The sequence below is a fragment of the Aptenodytes patagonicus genome, chromosome 3 (assembly GCF_965638725.1).
Source record: "Aptenodytes patagonicus chromosome 3, bAptPat1.pri.cur, whole genome shotgun sequence".
NCBI lineage: Eukaryota > Metazoa > Chordata > Aves > Sphenisciformes > Spheniscidae > Aptenodytes > Aptenodytes patagonicus.
Genome location: NC_134951.1, coordinates 105,399,056 through 105,412,924, shown reverse-complemented (window position 1 = coordinate 105,412,924; position 13,869 = coordinate 105,399,056). Strand labels below are relative to the sequence as shown.

At 39.3% G+C, this 13,869-nt stretch overlaps 1 protein-coding gene across 1 annotated transcript in view; it reads left to right on the top strand.

The window, feature by feature from the left end:
• The window catches only part of KCNH1 (potassium voltage-gated channel subfamily H member 1), a 194,927-nt gene that overhangs the window by 54,097 nt on the left and 126,961 nt on the right, over window positions 1-13,869 (top strand). Inside the window, exon 7 of the mRNA XM_076334496.1 lies at window positions 2,073-2,502. Coding sequence (XP_076190611.1) covers window positions 2,073-2,502 — 430 coding nt within the window. The remainder of the gene's footprint in view (window positions 1-2,072; window positions 2,503-13,869) is intronic.

Sequence of the window (13,869 nt, the reverse complement as noted above, 5' to 3'; positions counted from 1 at the left end):
AATGTTAAGAACAAATTTTGCACCACTATTTTTGAACAAAAATAAAACTGGTGTTTAGAATGCTGGGATGGAAAAAATTTCCTGCCTTTGCCTGAGACTTGTAAGCACTGCATGATTAAAAAGCTTGGCTTTGAGACTGAAGCTAAAAGCAGGCCATTACTGGCGACTTCTCAAAATGTAAAATATTACTGTTTTGCTGTTAAAGTTTGTAAAGAGGAAAGGGAGAAATGGGCATTGGTCCTGAGGAAAAAGGCCAGAAAGTTGTATTGTAATGTCAGAATGCGGATATTTAGAATGCAGAGACTATATGTGCTTGTCACTCAGGGACTTGCATATCCAGTTCTAAAATATGGTTATCGTGTTACAGTTTTTTGTGTTTTCCCCTTTGCTTTTCTTCTCCATCCTGAGTGTTCAGAAGTTCCTGCTTTCCCTCCCCTGGAAATGAAGGCCTTATGCCTTCTGTGTCATATTCTCTGAACTGGCATCAAGGCTTTGCTCCATTGTTTACAAAACAAAGCCAGGTATGGAATGAATGGGAAATGGAAATTAACTTTTCCTTTGTGAAGGAATTTTTGCATCAGTGACTTGAAAAGGTTGGCATAGATAATCATGAAAAGTATAGATCACTTGGTCTCTTCTAGATCTCTGCAAATATCTCCGATTTAAAGGAAGGCTGTTTTTTTCTCCTTTTTTTTCTTCCTTTTTACTCCCCTCCCCCTGGTTGTGTCAGATCTTGTCCAAATACTTAATAGAAATTGATAGTGTGTTCCCAGGTAACAGATTACATCTGTCTCTGAAAATGAGTCACTGTAATCATGACAAATTCATGAAATAAAGGGGAAATACATTGCTGCAGTCCTAGGGAACATGAGTCAATATGCTTTATGTAATTATTTAATAAAACATCTCTTCTAGTGCATTGAACCAGCCTAAGATACTGAAGCAGTTGTATTTATGCAGGAATAAACAAACTTCCAGTAAAAGCTGGTGACCAGAAGTATGCAATTATGCATTTCCAGAAATACTCATTAAACCAGTCTGCTTAAATTTTAATCAGACTTCTATGTATGAAACAGTCTTGATAAGAGGGAGTAGAAAAAAGAAGAAAGGATTTTTATGAAAGGCTATTCAGATCTTCTAGTGCCCCAAATGGCTTTGAATTTTTTTATTTAACTTCTTGTGCATGGGATTGCAAATCTGTCTAGAAGTTAACAATACAAAATCCTACATGCTGGCTTAATTCTGTTTTATGGGACCCATATTAGTATCAGCACAGAAATACTACATTGATAACAATGCCTGTCATAAAAGGAGTATGATGTGGAGATTAGACAGTGAGATATTTGAAATAGTTAAGTTTTGTGTAGTCCCTGTAAGAAATGTCAGAGGAATGATTATTAGTGCGTGGATTCTTGTATGAAAGTAAACTCATAGGAAATGTGTTGTTACACTGAAAAATTACAAATCACCAGGTACTTCCAGTATTTTTTGGCCTTCCTTATTTATCTTCCTGGTATGTCTGAGCTAAACACTGCAAACTGTGTTATATCTGAGACATGAGAGGACACGTGTTGCCCAAGATCATGAGGAAGTCAGGAACAGCCATAAGAGGTTCATGACTCCAGATGCTGGAGTGAATTCAATAGGTGTCTGGTTATGTTCCTCTCAACATTAGATTTGTATAGTTTAATGGCCAGTGACTTCCACATTTATTTTCAATCAGCCTAAAGTAGCATCAGGATGCTCAGGGATGGTCTGCTTGCACAACTGGACGCACAATAAATAGCCTGTCATTTAGCACCTTTACAAACATATTTGTAGACCTATTCAAACCATCTGAAAGGGGAGTTCAGAGAGCAACCCACAAGATGTTAGTGGATGAAGACAAGAGTGCATATATCCATCCCTGAAAAGGGTCACTAACCTTTTCATGTTTCACAATCTTGCTTTTCAGGTGTTATCTGATGACCATCTATTTGTGATTGGATCACCTCGTGTCTTTGGAAACTGCAGTTATGAATATTGTTGCTTTAATACTAAATTCTAATGGTCACTGTGCTTTATCCTTCTAGGGCATCAGTAGCCTCTTCAGTTCACTTAAAGTGGTCAGGCTACTTCGGCTGGGTCGTGTAGCTCGGAAGTTGGACCACTACATTGAATACGGAGCAGCAGTCTTGGTTCTGCTGGTGTGCGTTTTTGGTCTTGCAGCACACTGGTTGGCCTGCATTTGGTACAGCATAGGAGACTATGAAGTTATCGATGAGGATACAAACACGATCCGAACTGAGAGCTGGCTCTATCAGCTGGGGATGTCAATAGGAACACCTTACCGCTTTAACACATCAGGCTTTGGAAAATGGGAAGGCGGACCGAGCAAAGATTCGGTCTACATCTCCTCGTTGTATTTTACAATGACCAGCCTCACCAGTGTTGGATTTGGGAACATCGCTCCGACTACAGATGGGGAGAAGATCTTTGCTGTTGCTATGATGATGATTGGCTGTAAGTATTAGAGATTCTGTCTCTCACACACACAATGCCAAGTAGCTGTGTGTCATGAATACTGATATCATAAGAACATCTGGAATTGTGTCAAATATTATTATGCAGCTTAAAATATTTTTGGTGGCAATGTAGTTATTACACACTTTCTTACTGGTTAGTTTTAAAATCACAATTGGGAGTATTGCTGTGGCTAGCAAAAATTCAGTCATTTTGGAAGCAATATTCTGTCAATATCCTTTCAATATTCTCTTGTAAGTAAACCATAAAACGTGTAAAGCCTGAAGTATTAAAAATTAATGCTCCCGAGTGAGCACAGGCAATCTTTGTGCCTCCATTTGGTATGTGGCAAAATCTTTGTACGTCTGAGAGCTGTATATATTGGACAAGTGGGTCGGTAAGTGGGAGGAGGTCCAAGAGCATCTCGTAAGGGAGAGAGAACACTAGGTCTCTAGAGGCCACGAACTCTGCTGTGGGCTGAACATACAGTCAGATCCTAAAGCAACCGGGATGATACTGGCCTTGGGCACCTCTGGCTCACATTTCCTTGTCGCAAGGGATTCATATTGCCAAGCTGTCCAGCTTTTGGCCATGTTGTGTCACTTCAGTGCAGGATCTGCATTCCAAGTGCCTTGAGAACTACTTGGAGTTAAGAACCATATGGTCGCCACCGTTAAACTAGGTCATGTTTTTCTAGGTAAGGGTGAAATTTGAACGGAAATAAGGAAAAAAAAATTGTACATGGAAGAACATATCATATGGAGAAAGAGAGAAGCTTCTATATGGTAATATTACATCTAGAGGAGAAAAAAGTCAATCCTTGCTAAGCAGAAAATTAAAACCAAATATATAATGTAACTCAATTAGCAGCATGGTGCCTGTTATGATAGAAGCGTGAAGCTTTGATTCTGATGTGTGTGTCATTTTACAGCAACAATGAAATCACATACTGAGTTTACGTGTGCAGTGTTAAGCAGGCTGAAGGTTAGTGAGAAGAAGTATAAAAACGAGCATTCTTGATCGCGTAGGGATTGGGATATTTTAGCTATAAAAATTGTTAATCTTGTTCTAGCTTTTTACGCTGCTAAGAGTCCCATCATCCTAATAAAACACCTGCGTAGCAGAAGGGAAATTTATATAAAACTTGGAGATAATTACACGGTTTCCTCATGAGAAGGTGCAGTAGACAATGTAGCAGTGTAGTACAAAACAGGCTTCCAAACATATTTCCTGATGAAGGTACCTGTTTAATAGGAAATATCCTGACCTTTGGCTTATTGTTCGTTGGGTTATGCTCATGATACTAGCTAGACAAGAACAGCTAGTAATATTCAGTATTGTTATTTAGTACTATGAATACTGAATGAACATAACCTTCATAAAATGAAGAATGTGCATGGGGATACTTTGAAGTTGTACTTGCTCCAAACTCTTCATATGAAAATGTGGTGGAAAGAAAATGAAATCATGCAAGATTAATGTTGATAGATATCTGCTCTGAATTCTAAAATGAACTTTAATTTCAGCAAGTTGTAAAAAATAGTGTTCTGGCAATTTTAAATCTCGTGAATGCAATCACATTTGAGGGAAACAATTTTGTTTGTATTTGGACTTCTAGAACCTTACATTTCTAACCCTGCAACTGACTGTGTATCTGCACAGCACCTTTATCCTGTGAACAACTAGTTGGAAACCATTAGGACTATTCGCAATATGTGTTTGCGGGAATGGCAACTAAGTAATCCAATCTTTGAGTTTACCTCTCTGGTTTTTGTAGGGTCTTGATTGCTTTTAACATGCTGAAGTTTTGAGCTATGGTCATTCCTCGGGATGGGAGGAACAAAACTGATTTGTTTAGTTTGCAGCTATTTAGAGCTTAATTGTTGACAGACATTCTTCCACCATAAAATTTTATGTTAAAATAACACTATTTTGCCTGTAGAATTAAGCTCTCAAACATTGATCTCAGCTTGAACTAGGGCTACTTTATAAGAATTTTATCTGATCTGTTGGGAACCTGGAAGGTACATGGCAAATGTATGGGTGACAGATGTGGGGGAGGGAAAAGAAGTTTCCTGGCTAAAGCTTTTGTACATCACTCAGAAAAATTCATATTTGTCCCATGCCAAGTAACATGTTTGTTATGAGCTGGGCTACTCATATCACAGCTGGTGGCTACATGTTCCTGTTATGGTCCTCATTTTGCAGATCACATAGATTTGCGCATGGGATTGCTAGGGGCTGTGGATGTCCAAAGCATCAGAAATAAGCAATTTCAAATCAGTTCTGCTAATGTGTTATTGCCCACTAATAAAAGGAAAGGGTATGTGATTTCTCGTTTATACTTTGCCATTAACAGTGCATTTTTTTTAGCACCTATCTCGTGATGCATCCTCAAAAGCTACTGCTATCTTTCAGTAGCACAGGGAATGCCATTTTCTTTCCATGAAGGATGCAAAGAGAGCCTAATTGTTTGACTATCTAAAGCTCCAACTGAAGATAGGTGGGATTTGCTGAGTCCAACGTCAAACATACCACTCCATTAACTTCTTCGCTGCTAGAGGATAAGTCTTTAAGAACTATGTGAATTTATCTTGGTTTTGAAGTGGCTAGGTATAGCCTGGGCAAAAATACATATCTGTATATTTAAATAGTCCAGTGAAATAAGTAAAGTCATTTTACAACCTTTTCTGTATGAAATGGAAACAACGCTGTCACTTTTTCTTCGAGGACGTTATCGTTTTTGTTTAGTTGAGTAAGATAACATGTTAACAAGATTGGTTCTGAGATTCCAAAACTGCCACTATAGTGTCAGCAAAAAAAAAGAGTATTTGAGGACAAATATATAATAACCAACATTAATATTTTAAAGTGATTCCAGGAAAAATTTACTTTAAATAGGCTGGAAATTTTTAATAGGAGGGTAATTTTTTCCCCTTGGGCCAGTTAACCTCTGTGAATAAATAGTAAAACTTCCATTAGCCTGATGGGGACAGATTTAGATGAGCAGAAAGAAAATGATAACGTTTCCTTCTCTTTGTGCGTTTTATCCTGTGCTCTTTTTGAATAGCAACAAATGCTGTGTCAAAAAACTAGTGGCTTGTTAAACAGGAGTGTGGCCAGCTAAGCCCACGGTCACAATTTTATTAGCAAGATCACCTTTGAAATGTTGATCTTCTCTTTATTCGTAAAAGAAACTGAATTTTCTTGAAATGGAGATGGTGGTCAACATGTGTGAAAATGTCTGCGACCCCCACCTGCCTTGCCCGGGCAGTGTGTGTAGCTACCCTGCAGAAACTTAGGGTGCAGGTCCCACTTCAGTGCACGGTAAGCACTTGCCTCCCACTGGTGGCTGACCGAGAAACTACAACAGCGTGGTGCTTGCTCATTCCTGGGTCCAGCTTAGAGTCATAGCACTGCCTTTGCACCCTCCTTCTGATTTTTGGTGTCAATGGTCTTGACTTCAGTTTGCTACATGAGCTATGCCGCCATGGTTTGGTAGGGGCACTCAAGGACTGCTTCCCAGGAGCGCAGATGTTGGCATCAAGTGGAGGGAAAGGAAGAATTTACTTTTAGAAGTCTGAACTCTTCCTATTCAATGAACTTAACAAATAAGTTACGTATATACACGCATACATACATACATACATAGCATATGTGTATACATACACAGAGAGAGTGCACATTTATTATTATGCTTAAAAGAAGAAAAAGAGAGCATATGTTTTTTTCTCCATGTTTGATATTCTAGAATTATTTTTAATAGAATGGATTTGATTATGCAAAGTTCTTGTATCTTTGGGGAAGGCTGGACATGGTGTATGCTACCCTGAGGAGCATTGCCAGGTGGCGCAGTTTTGCAAGGCTTTCTGGTCCTTGTTTCTAGCAAACTTAGCTTTTAATTTTGTTTTGGTTTACTTGATTTACGGGCTGAGTATCTTGAATAGTTCCTGGGGAGGAAAGTCGTGAATAGCAGCAATACTTTTTTCTTTGATCTTGGAGTGTTTTCTGTTGAGCCTCTTTGTTTCAGGAGAGGAGTTACTGTGTAAACAAGTGATTTTAAGACATGTATTGCTGTCTTCTCCACTGGCCAACTGACTGAAAGGCTTGTGGTACAGTCAGCACGGGACTATGGTGACATCCAAACAGGACGTTTGTGTCAGAAAGGCTCAGAATATTACAGGTATTTGAAAGCATAAGCAGTTCATAACTAGTGTCCTTCCATGTGTGTTTAGTGTGCTTATGCACAGAGAGATGGAATTAATACTCTGTAATTATGTTCCATGTTCCGTAAGACAAAATTTGGTTTTCTCTGCTGCTCAGCCACTGATATATCCCCTTCTGCTCACTGCTTACTCCCTCTGTAAAGCTGATCCTGTGGCAGAAATACATTTGTGTTACATTAACTCTTTGTAGACCCATTGACCACCAGTAATAGTACTTTGCTATAATGTCATAGCAGTTTAAAAAAGTAGGTCAGACCACTTCCATTTTCTTTTTTATTCAGTCTTTCATTATGGTAAATAATAAATCCAGGCAGCTTTTAATTAAAAATTTAGAGGTATGTTAGTGAAGCTATACTGGACCAGTGGGAATTTTGGCTGAGTTGAGTGCAAATGTTGGCCTAGTAAAAAGTTTAAGGTACGTGAGCTTGTAGAAGGAACGGTGTGTATGTCATGTTAGCAGTGAGTAGACACTGGGAAGGGATGATTGAGGTGAATAAGCTGTGTGTGTGTATTGAGCCTGTGGGGCTGACTGGGTTGGTTGGTTTTACTCTTGGGGCAAAGTATAAGAAAGCATGGCTTGGTCTCAGTGGCCCTGGTCTCTGCTTCGGGGCCACCTTCTGCAGGGAGAGGTTCTTGTTCTTCAAATGCAATGACTGCACGTGCTGTCCTACTGATCTCATTGTGGCTGCAGTTTTCAGGGAGAAAGTGTTTTAATGTCGGTTATTTTGACATGGGTAGGTTCAACCCCTAATTGGATTTGTGAGGGACTGCAGCATACTCATCGTGTAGCCCTGGGGAGGTATGGTCCATTGGTCAGCTCCACCAAAGAGGGACATGAGTAGGTGAAAAACGCTCATGATTCTTGACGTCAAATAATGCACATCTATTTGCGAAGAACAAATTATTTTAAAATAGAGATGAAGTACCCAGTGGCTGCTTTTAAGGATTTCTGTTCTGTGGAGGCTTGATGCTTCTGATAAGATACGCAATTCATATTACTATGTAGCTGTTTTTCCTGAACATATGGTAAATTATAGTTTCGTCAAGCAAACTGTCTTCACATCTGTCAATGAACTGACCTGCATGGTTTTGCCTCACTTTATTTATTGAGTGTATGTGTATACATAGAGAGAGAAGTATGAGTGTTACTACTGGAAGTAAAAGCAATTAACTCCTCAGCTTCATTTTAAATGAATCAAAACATATTTGCTTTTCACAGATGGCCACTAAATTGCTAATTAATAGGGAATATGTCTACAGACAGATCTTTCAGAGAGGCTGATGTTACATAAAACCAGGTTTAAAACCACTGTCTGGGTCTGTGGAAAGACATATTTTCCATTTTTAATACTTGGGGGGAAAAAAAGCTATTGCAATTTTTAGTTTCTTCCCTGTGGAGACATATGCTTCAAAATAACAGTTCTCGTATATTTTGTTCAGTGAAGCTGTCAGGTTGGGTTGCGTATTGTTTATTTTTCCTAAGCAATAGCAGAAACCCGAGGACTTCCATTTGCAGTTTTCATATCTGGGCACTGTGTCAGCAATCCCCTTGCTGTGCAGGTGGAGTAGGGATGAACAGTTCTAAAAATGCATTGCATTTTCCACTTTTAACATACCATAATACTGATGGATGCTTGCCTATCTGGATTTTGAGCAACTGAGCAAACTCTATTGTTTCAGGAGCCTTTTGTTAGTGTTCTCAGTTGCACTGAAAGATCCCAAGCGTTTGGTGCCTGTTTATGCTAAATTCTCCTTGTTAGGTAGGAACTCCCTGGAACTACAGGGCTTGACTCATCCGAAGTATGAAGTTCACTGAGGAAAAGGCACATCTTTGAATGCCAAGCCAAATCATAAATTCCCCTGTGAACACTATAATTAGACCAGATAGTGAGAGGGATCATGGAAAAAGAACAAAAGTAGGAGTTAAAAGGTCAGACTCGAGGACACGCATGCTCACATACTGTAATAAATTTTCAGCCGCTGAGTTCATTAATCAAAACAGACCAGAGACCAAAACCACTCATCTTCATTGATCTTGTGCAACACAAGCATCATGCAGTCCTGCAGCACTTCAGCTGTTGTCTCTGATTAAGGTAGACACCGATCCCAGGAGCGTGGAGTAGCTGTCTCAGCTTTGTTCAGCTTTGTCTGTGAATAGCTTCTTTCTCATTAGACATAAAAACAGGAATGAGGATAACATTAAGTACATTTGAAAACATAATTAGGTAGTTTTACTTACATCACTTGCTGAAAGGAACAGAAATCTGCCCTAGTAATGTGAACATCTCTCTGAACTATGAGAAAATCTTGGTGGCTGGTATCATGACACATGGGTCAGTGTTGCTCCTTCACAGCCTCACAGAGGAGTAGAGTGGTTCAGAGACCCCCAGCAGGGTAGGAAGTGTTCAGAGGCTCTTGTGAACAAGGATAGCCACGAACTGATGAAAACTAGACTGTTGTTATCAAAATGCCTGAACAAGATACAGATGCATTGCAGCATCATGTTTGATGATGGTCCTGAGGCATGATTTCCCCCTCATAAGGCAGTTCATCAGTTGTTAGAGCAAATGGATGTGGCCATGCTGTGTGGGTACTTGCCAAACACATATCTAACCGTAAGAAAAGCACGTGTACCCCTAGTACTCCTTTTAGGGGATGAGGGGCACGGGCATGTCGAAATTGGTTTTGCTGGAAGTTGGTGGCCTGAGACTGAGGGCCAGCCATGTGCCAAGAGCCAGCTGGGTTTGCTGAGGATATCGCTCAGGGGCTGAGCACAAAGGCCTATGACACTTCAAACCCAAAGCAACTTTTTCTGTATTCATGGTTATTGCAGGTGCGATGTTTTGATATGGGGACATGCTGGGAAAGGAAAAAGAAACCTTGCTTTGCAAAAGTGGTCTCTTGGGTACATGCTCTTTGTCACTAACCCTGGCAAGATGACAAAAATCTCTTAGATGCCACAGAGTTCTTGCTAGCCACTGAGGTTGCGGTTGGTATGCTTTCCGTATGGCTGATAGTTTTGCATCGCTTTTCATTCTCATTTATCTTAGCAACCAGCAACACTACTCAAGCCAGTAATTCCTAATTTAAAGGCCTGGATTTATTTTTTTTTAATTTTTATTTCTTTTTAGTAAGTAGGGACAGTCTTTCCAGATCTGTTCCCTCACCACTCTCTGCTGTGCTTTATTCTTGTTTGAAGCTGGTCATGATATTTGAAAAGCCGGTGTCTTATTGCTATAATTTTTAAGCAACAGTTTGGGATTTCAGAGTTGTATTTTGCTTGGGTGCTTTCTCCATTGGAATGAACCACCAGAAGTGTCATGCTACACTTTTTCTCAGCTACTTTCTCAGCTCAGTAGTTTCTCAGCTACACCAAGTTTCAGCAAAGAGGTAGGGCCAGCAGAAAATCCAGATAGAGTTTCTCTGATGGTTAGAAGGAGGGTTTGGCTATTAGGGCAGGATTTGGTCTGTTTATCTCTAAATGTGAATATACCTCAATTCTTCTTGTTAAGAGTAAAGAATGAGTAAAAAAAAGAGTAAAAACCAAAACAAAAAAAACCCTCCAAAAACCACCACCAACCACCCCCACCAAAACCAAAACCCCAAAGTAATTGTGATTAAAAAAAAAAGGATAGACAGCATTGTTTTAGGCTTTTTGGCTCTATAAACAATCCTTCAGACAGTTGAGTCCTAAGGGATACAGTTTTCAGTGAGGCGCATCGGTATCTCTCATCAGTAAGCACAGGACTGCACCAGGTCATGGTGGCATTTTCAGACCCACCGATGAGCCGGAGCGTCTGGCCTGTACAGAGTTACATCACTGATATTCAGTACAGGCAGGGCATGCTGGAGGGATGCAGTCAGTGCTGACAGACTTCACAACATAGCAAGCTCCAAACCCTGAACTGTAGCTCTTAAAATTTGCCTCCTCTTTGGATAAGGACATCCAAGGCCTGCAGATTTTTTAAGGATTGCTTCTACTGAAACATAAAACACTGGTGTCAAAGCCAGCAAAAGGGCAGGCTTTAGGTGACACGTATGTAAATGGTGACTCCTACAAAAATCATCATCTCCAGGCTAAGATGGACTGGAAGGTTTTTTCAGGTTCATAACACTAGTGCTAATGCTGTAATAAATCTGTCTGAGCTAACAACCATGGCTGTATGAGGAGTGCCCCATTCATATGGGGTTAGTCATCTCCTCACCACAACACACTTCAAAGTAATATTTATAGAAGAAATAAAATGGGTTTTGGGATTACGTTAATGTGGTAGTACTTTGTTTCCTGGCCTGCTTTGGGGAAACATAAACTAACTCTGTGTGAGATGTTATTTCTTACTATGCAAAAGTGAGTAAGCAATATTCTTTTTCTTGTTATTTAAAGTGTATATGACCAAATTAAAGCTAGATGAAATTATTGCTATTAAATTTCCCGCAAAATGCAATTTGCAGATGGCAAGGGTAAACTGCCCATGTACTTTTGGTTGTGGGGGAAAAAAAGAAGATAAAAATTCCAGAGCTATGTCACATATATATGCCTGATGAATCGCCCCATGATGTGTCATCTTGCCTTAATGACTTTAAAAATTTCAGGCTGTACTTCAGCCTAATGGATCTAGGGAATGGCCCTACCTCAGAACATACTAGAACTTAATTGCTAGAACAGTGCCAGGAAATTTTACTCCAAATCACTGTCAGTATCATACAAATCCAATCAGGATAATTTTTGAAGTGAGATTTTTGTGAAAATTTTTAATTCTCAAGGTTCTTACAATCTGTTGTCTCCTGCAGAGCTTAACCTTGCTCTCCAAGACACTGGACAACTTTTGAAAGGACTGTAAATGCAAATGGAGAAAAAACAGTTCTGTTTGACAGGAGAGAAGATGAGAGCTGTAAAGTGTTAATGGTTTGGGTTTTTTGGGCATGTTGTGGAGAGCTTACACCACAGTAATGTTATAGATATTTGCCTTTTTTCTCTTTGTTGCACAGTGTTTCTAAATTTTTACCTTGAATTATTTAATAGCAGCGAGTAGGATAAGGAAAATAAATAGGTATCCCGGCTGTGGGTGTCTCTCTTTTTCATCTGACGTCTTTCATATCACATGCTTATTAGTGCAGAATTTTGCTTTCTGTAGGCCATTTCTAACATTTCTTCCTATAAGTAGATTTAAAACACTGAAATTTGCTGGCTCTTTCAAACTTTAATCAGCATGTGCAACCATCTTGTTTTGAATTCTGAAGGAACATCATTAACTCAAGTTAATGTTTGAGAGGGAAGTGCCTGATGCATCCAGAACATGGACTGAAAGGGCAGAGGAGCGTTAAAGGAAGAAGGAATATTTCAGACAGGTGAATCAGGGGGTAATATATGAGAGTTTTGTTCCCTGTGAAAAAAAACTTCAAGAATCTGCAAGAGGCATTGTGTTTTGATATGCAGTACAGCAATCCTGGGGGTTCTGTTTATAATTTTATTCTTAAATTACTGAGGCACACAAGTATAATCTAGAAGAGCATGATTTGTCTTGTTGGAATTTTATCCTGGATTCCCACCTGTGAAATTGGCTAAATACCTACAGTGCACAAGAAGTGTGACAGATTTTTCTTTCTCTTTGCGGTCCTGGGAGGCCTTTCCCTAAGCAGCAACTCTATGTGAAGGATAGAAATCTTGGACAAGGATTTGGTTTTACGTGAGAATAATCTGTATTTCAAAGTCCATTTCGGTCTAAGAAAAATCCAGCTAGATAGGTGTGTGAAAAAATAGCAAAACAGCACATCCAGTCATATGACACATCGTGCCACTCATCATCTAATATGTGGAATATGACAGAAGATCTGAAGCATCTTCTAAGCACCTTTCACTTCTGCATCAGCTTCAAAAAGGATATAGTTACTTTACTCTGTAATTGCTGCTGGACTCAGACAGACATGCTGTAGGTTACAAAATCTTGGGGTAGAAACAGCTTACCTAGCTGTAATATGTAAGTGGTTTACGGATCATGAGGTGTCTTTAACCACTCAGATGAGATATCTCATAACATATTAAGAATGAATAAGGATTAATTATGCTTGCCAGATCAGTGAGTTTTAATGCATTTGGCCGATTTTATATTTTGAAGAAAGATCTGTCAGTTTATAAAAATGGTAAGTAATGGTCTAGAGGATGTAGATGTTGCTGGGGGTCATAGGCGGTTTATTTCTTGGAGCTGAGAGCTTTGAAATATTCTAGATCTGAACTTGAGTTGCTATCTGAAGACATATCCTATCATAAGCAGCAGCAGCCTGATGGAAAAAAATACTGATCTCCTGAGAAAATATGGAATATATGTGAAAATGTCAGTATCTTTTATCCACAGTACAGCAACTCTTGCTGCAAGTGGTGTGAAAAATGTGGAAGGAGACAAGTAACTTATTAATAGGCCCTCTTGCCTAGAAGGAAAGTAGAAAATTTATTCTTCTAACCAAAGGGTTTTGACAGCTAGTAGGGTCTAAAATCCTAAGTGCCTTATGGTAAAGAATGAAATAGTTGAGGTATTAAAGCCTGACCGTTCTTACTCACATCAACACGAATTGGGAATGCTTTTTTTTCCTCCTCCTTTGAAATCAAACCAGTAACTGTACCAGGTGGCATGGAAGTACATTCTTCTGGTCAGATAATAGGCAAACCTTGCTCTCCGCTGCCACCATCTCAAAAGCAAAAATGGTTTGCTTGATAAGTGCAGGTGAGTGGGATGATTCATGGTCATGGTTCGGTAGTTCTTCAATGTTAATGGAAAGGTCCTGAGGGATTTTCACTACAAAATAAGAGGGAGCTGGAGACTGGTAACGTCTTCCAAGTGTTCAGAGGCCAAATTGAAGGAGAGAAAACTGGACTTAAGAAAAATAATTAATTTCTGTCTTTGAAATTGAACTTGAAGGAGGTTTTTTTGTGAGTTATTTTCTGGTAGAATTAAGATTACTACAAAAGCATGGAAAATAATGCCAGGATTTTTGGATCATCCTGGTCCACGAAGACCTTAAACAGGCTCAGAGTTCATTAAGTGAATTCTGAAAACCGTAAACTTATTTATTAGAGTTGTATCACTTACTGACACACTGTGCTTTTAGTACAATTTTTGTAAAATATGAAGTCGCACACTTGCTC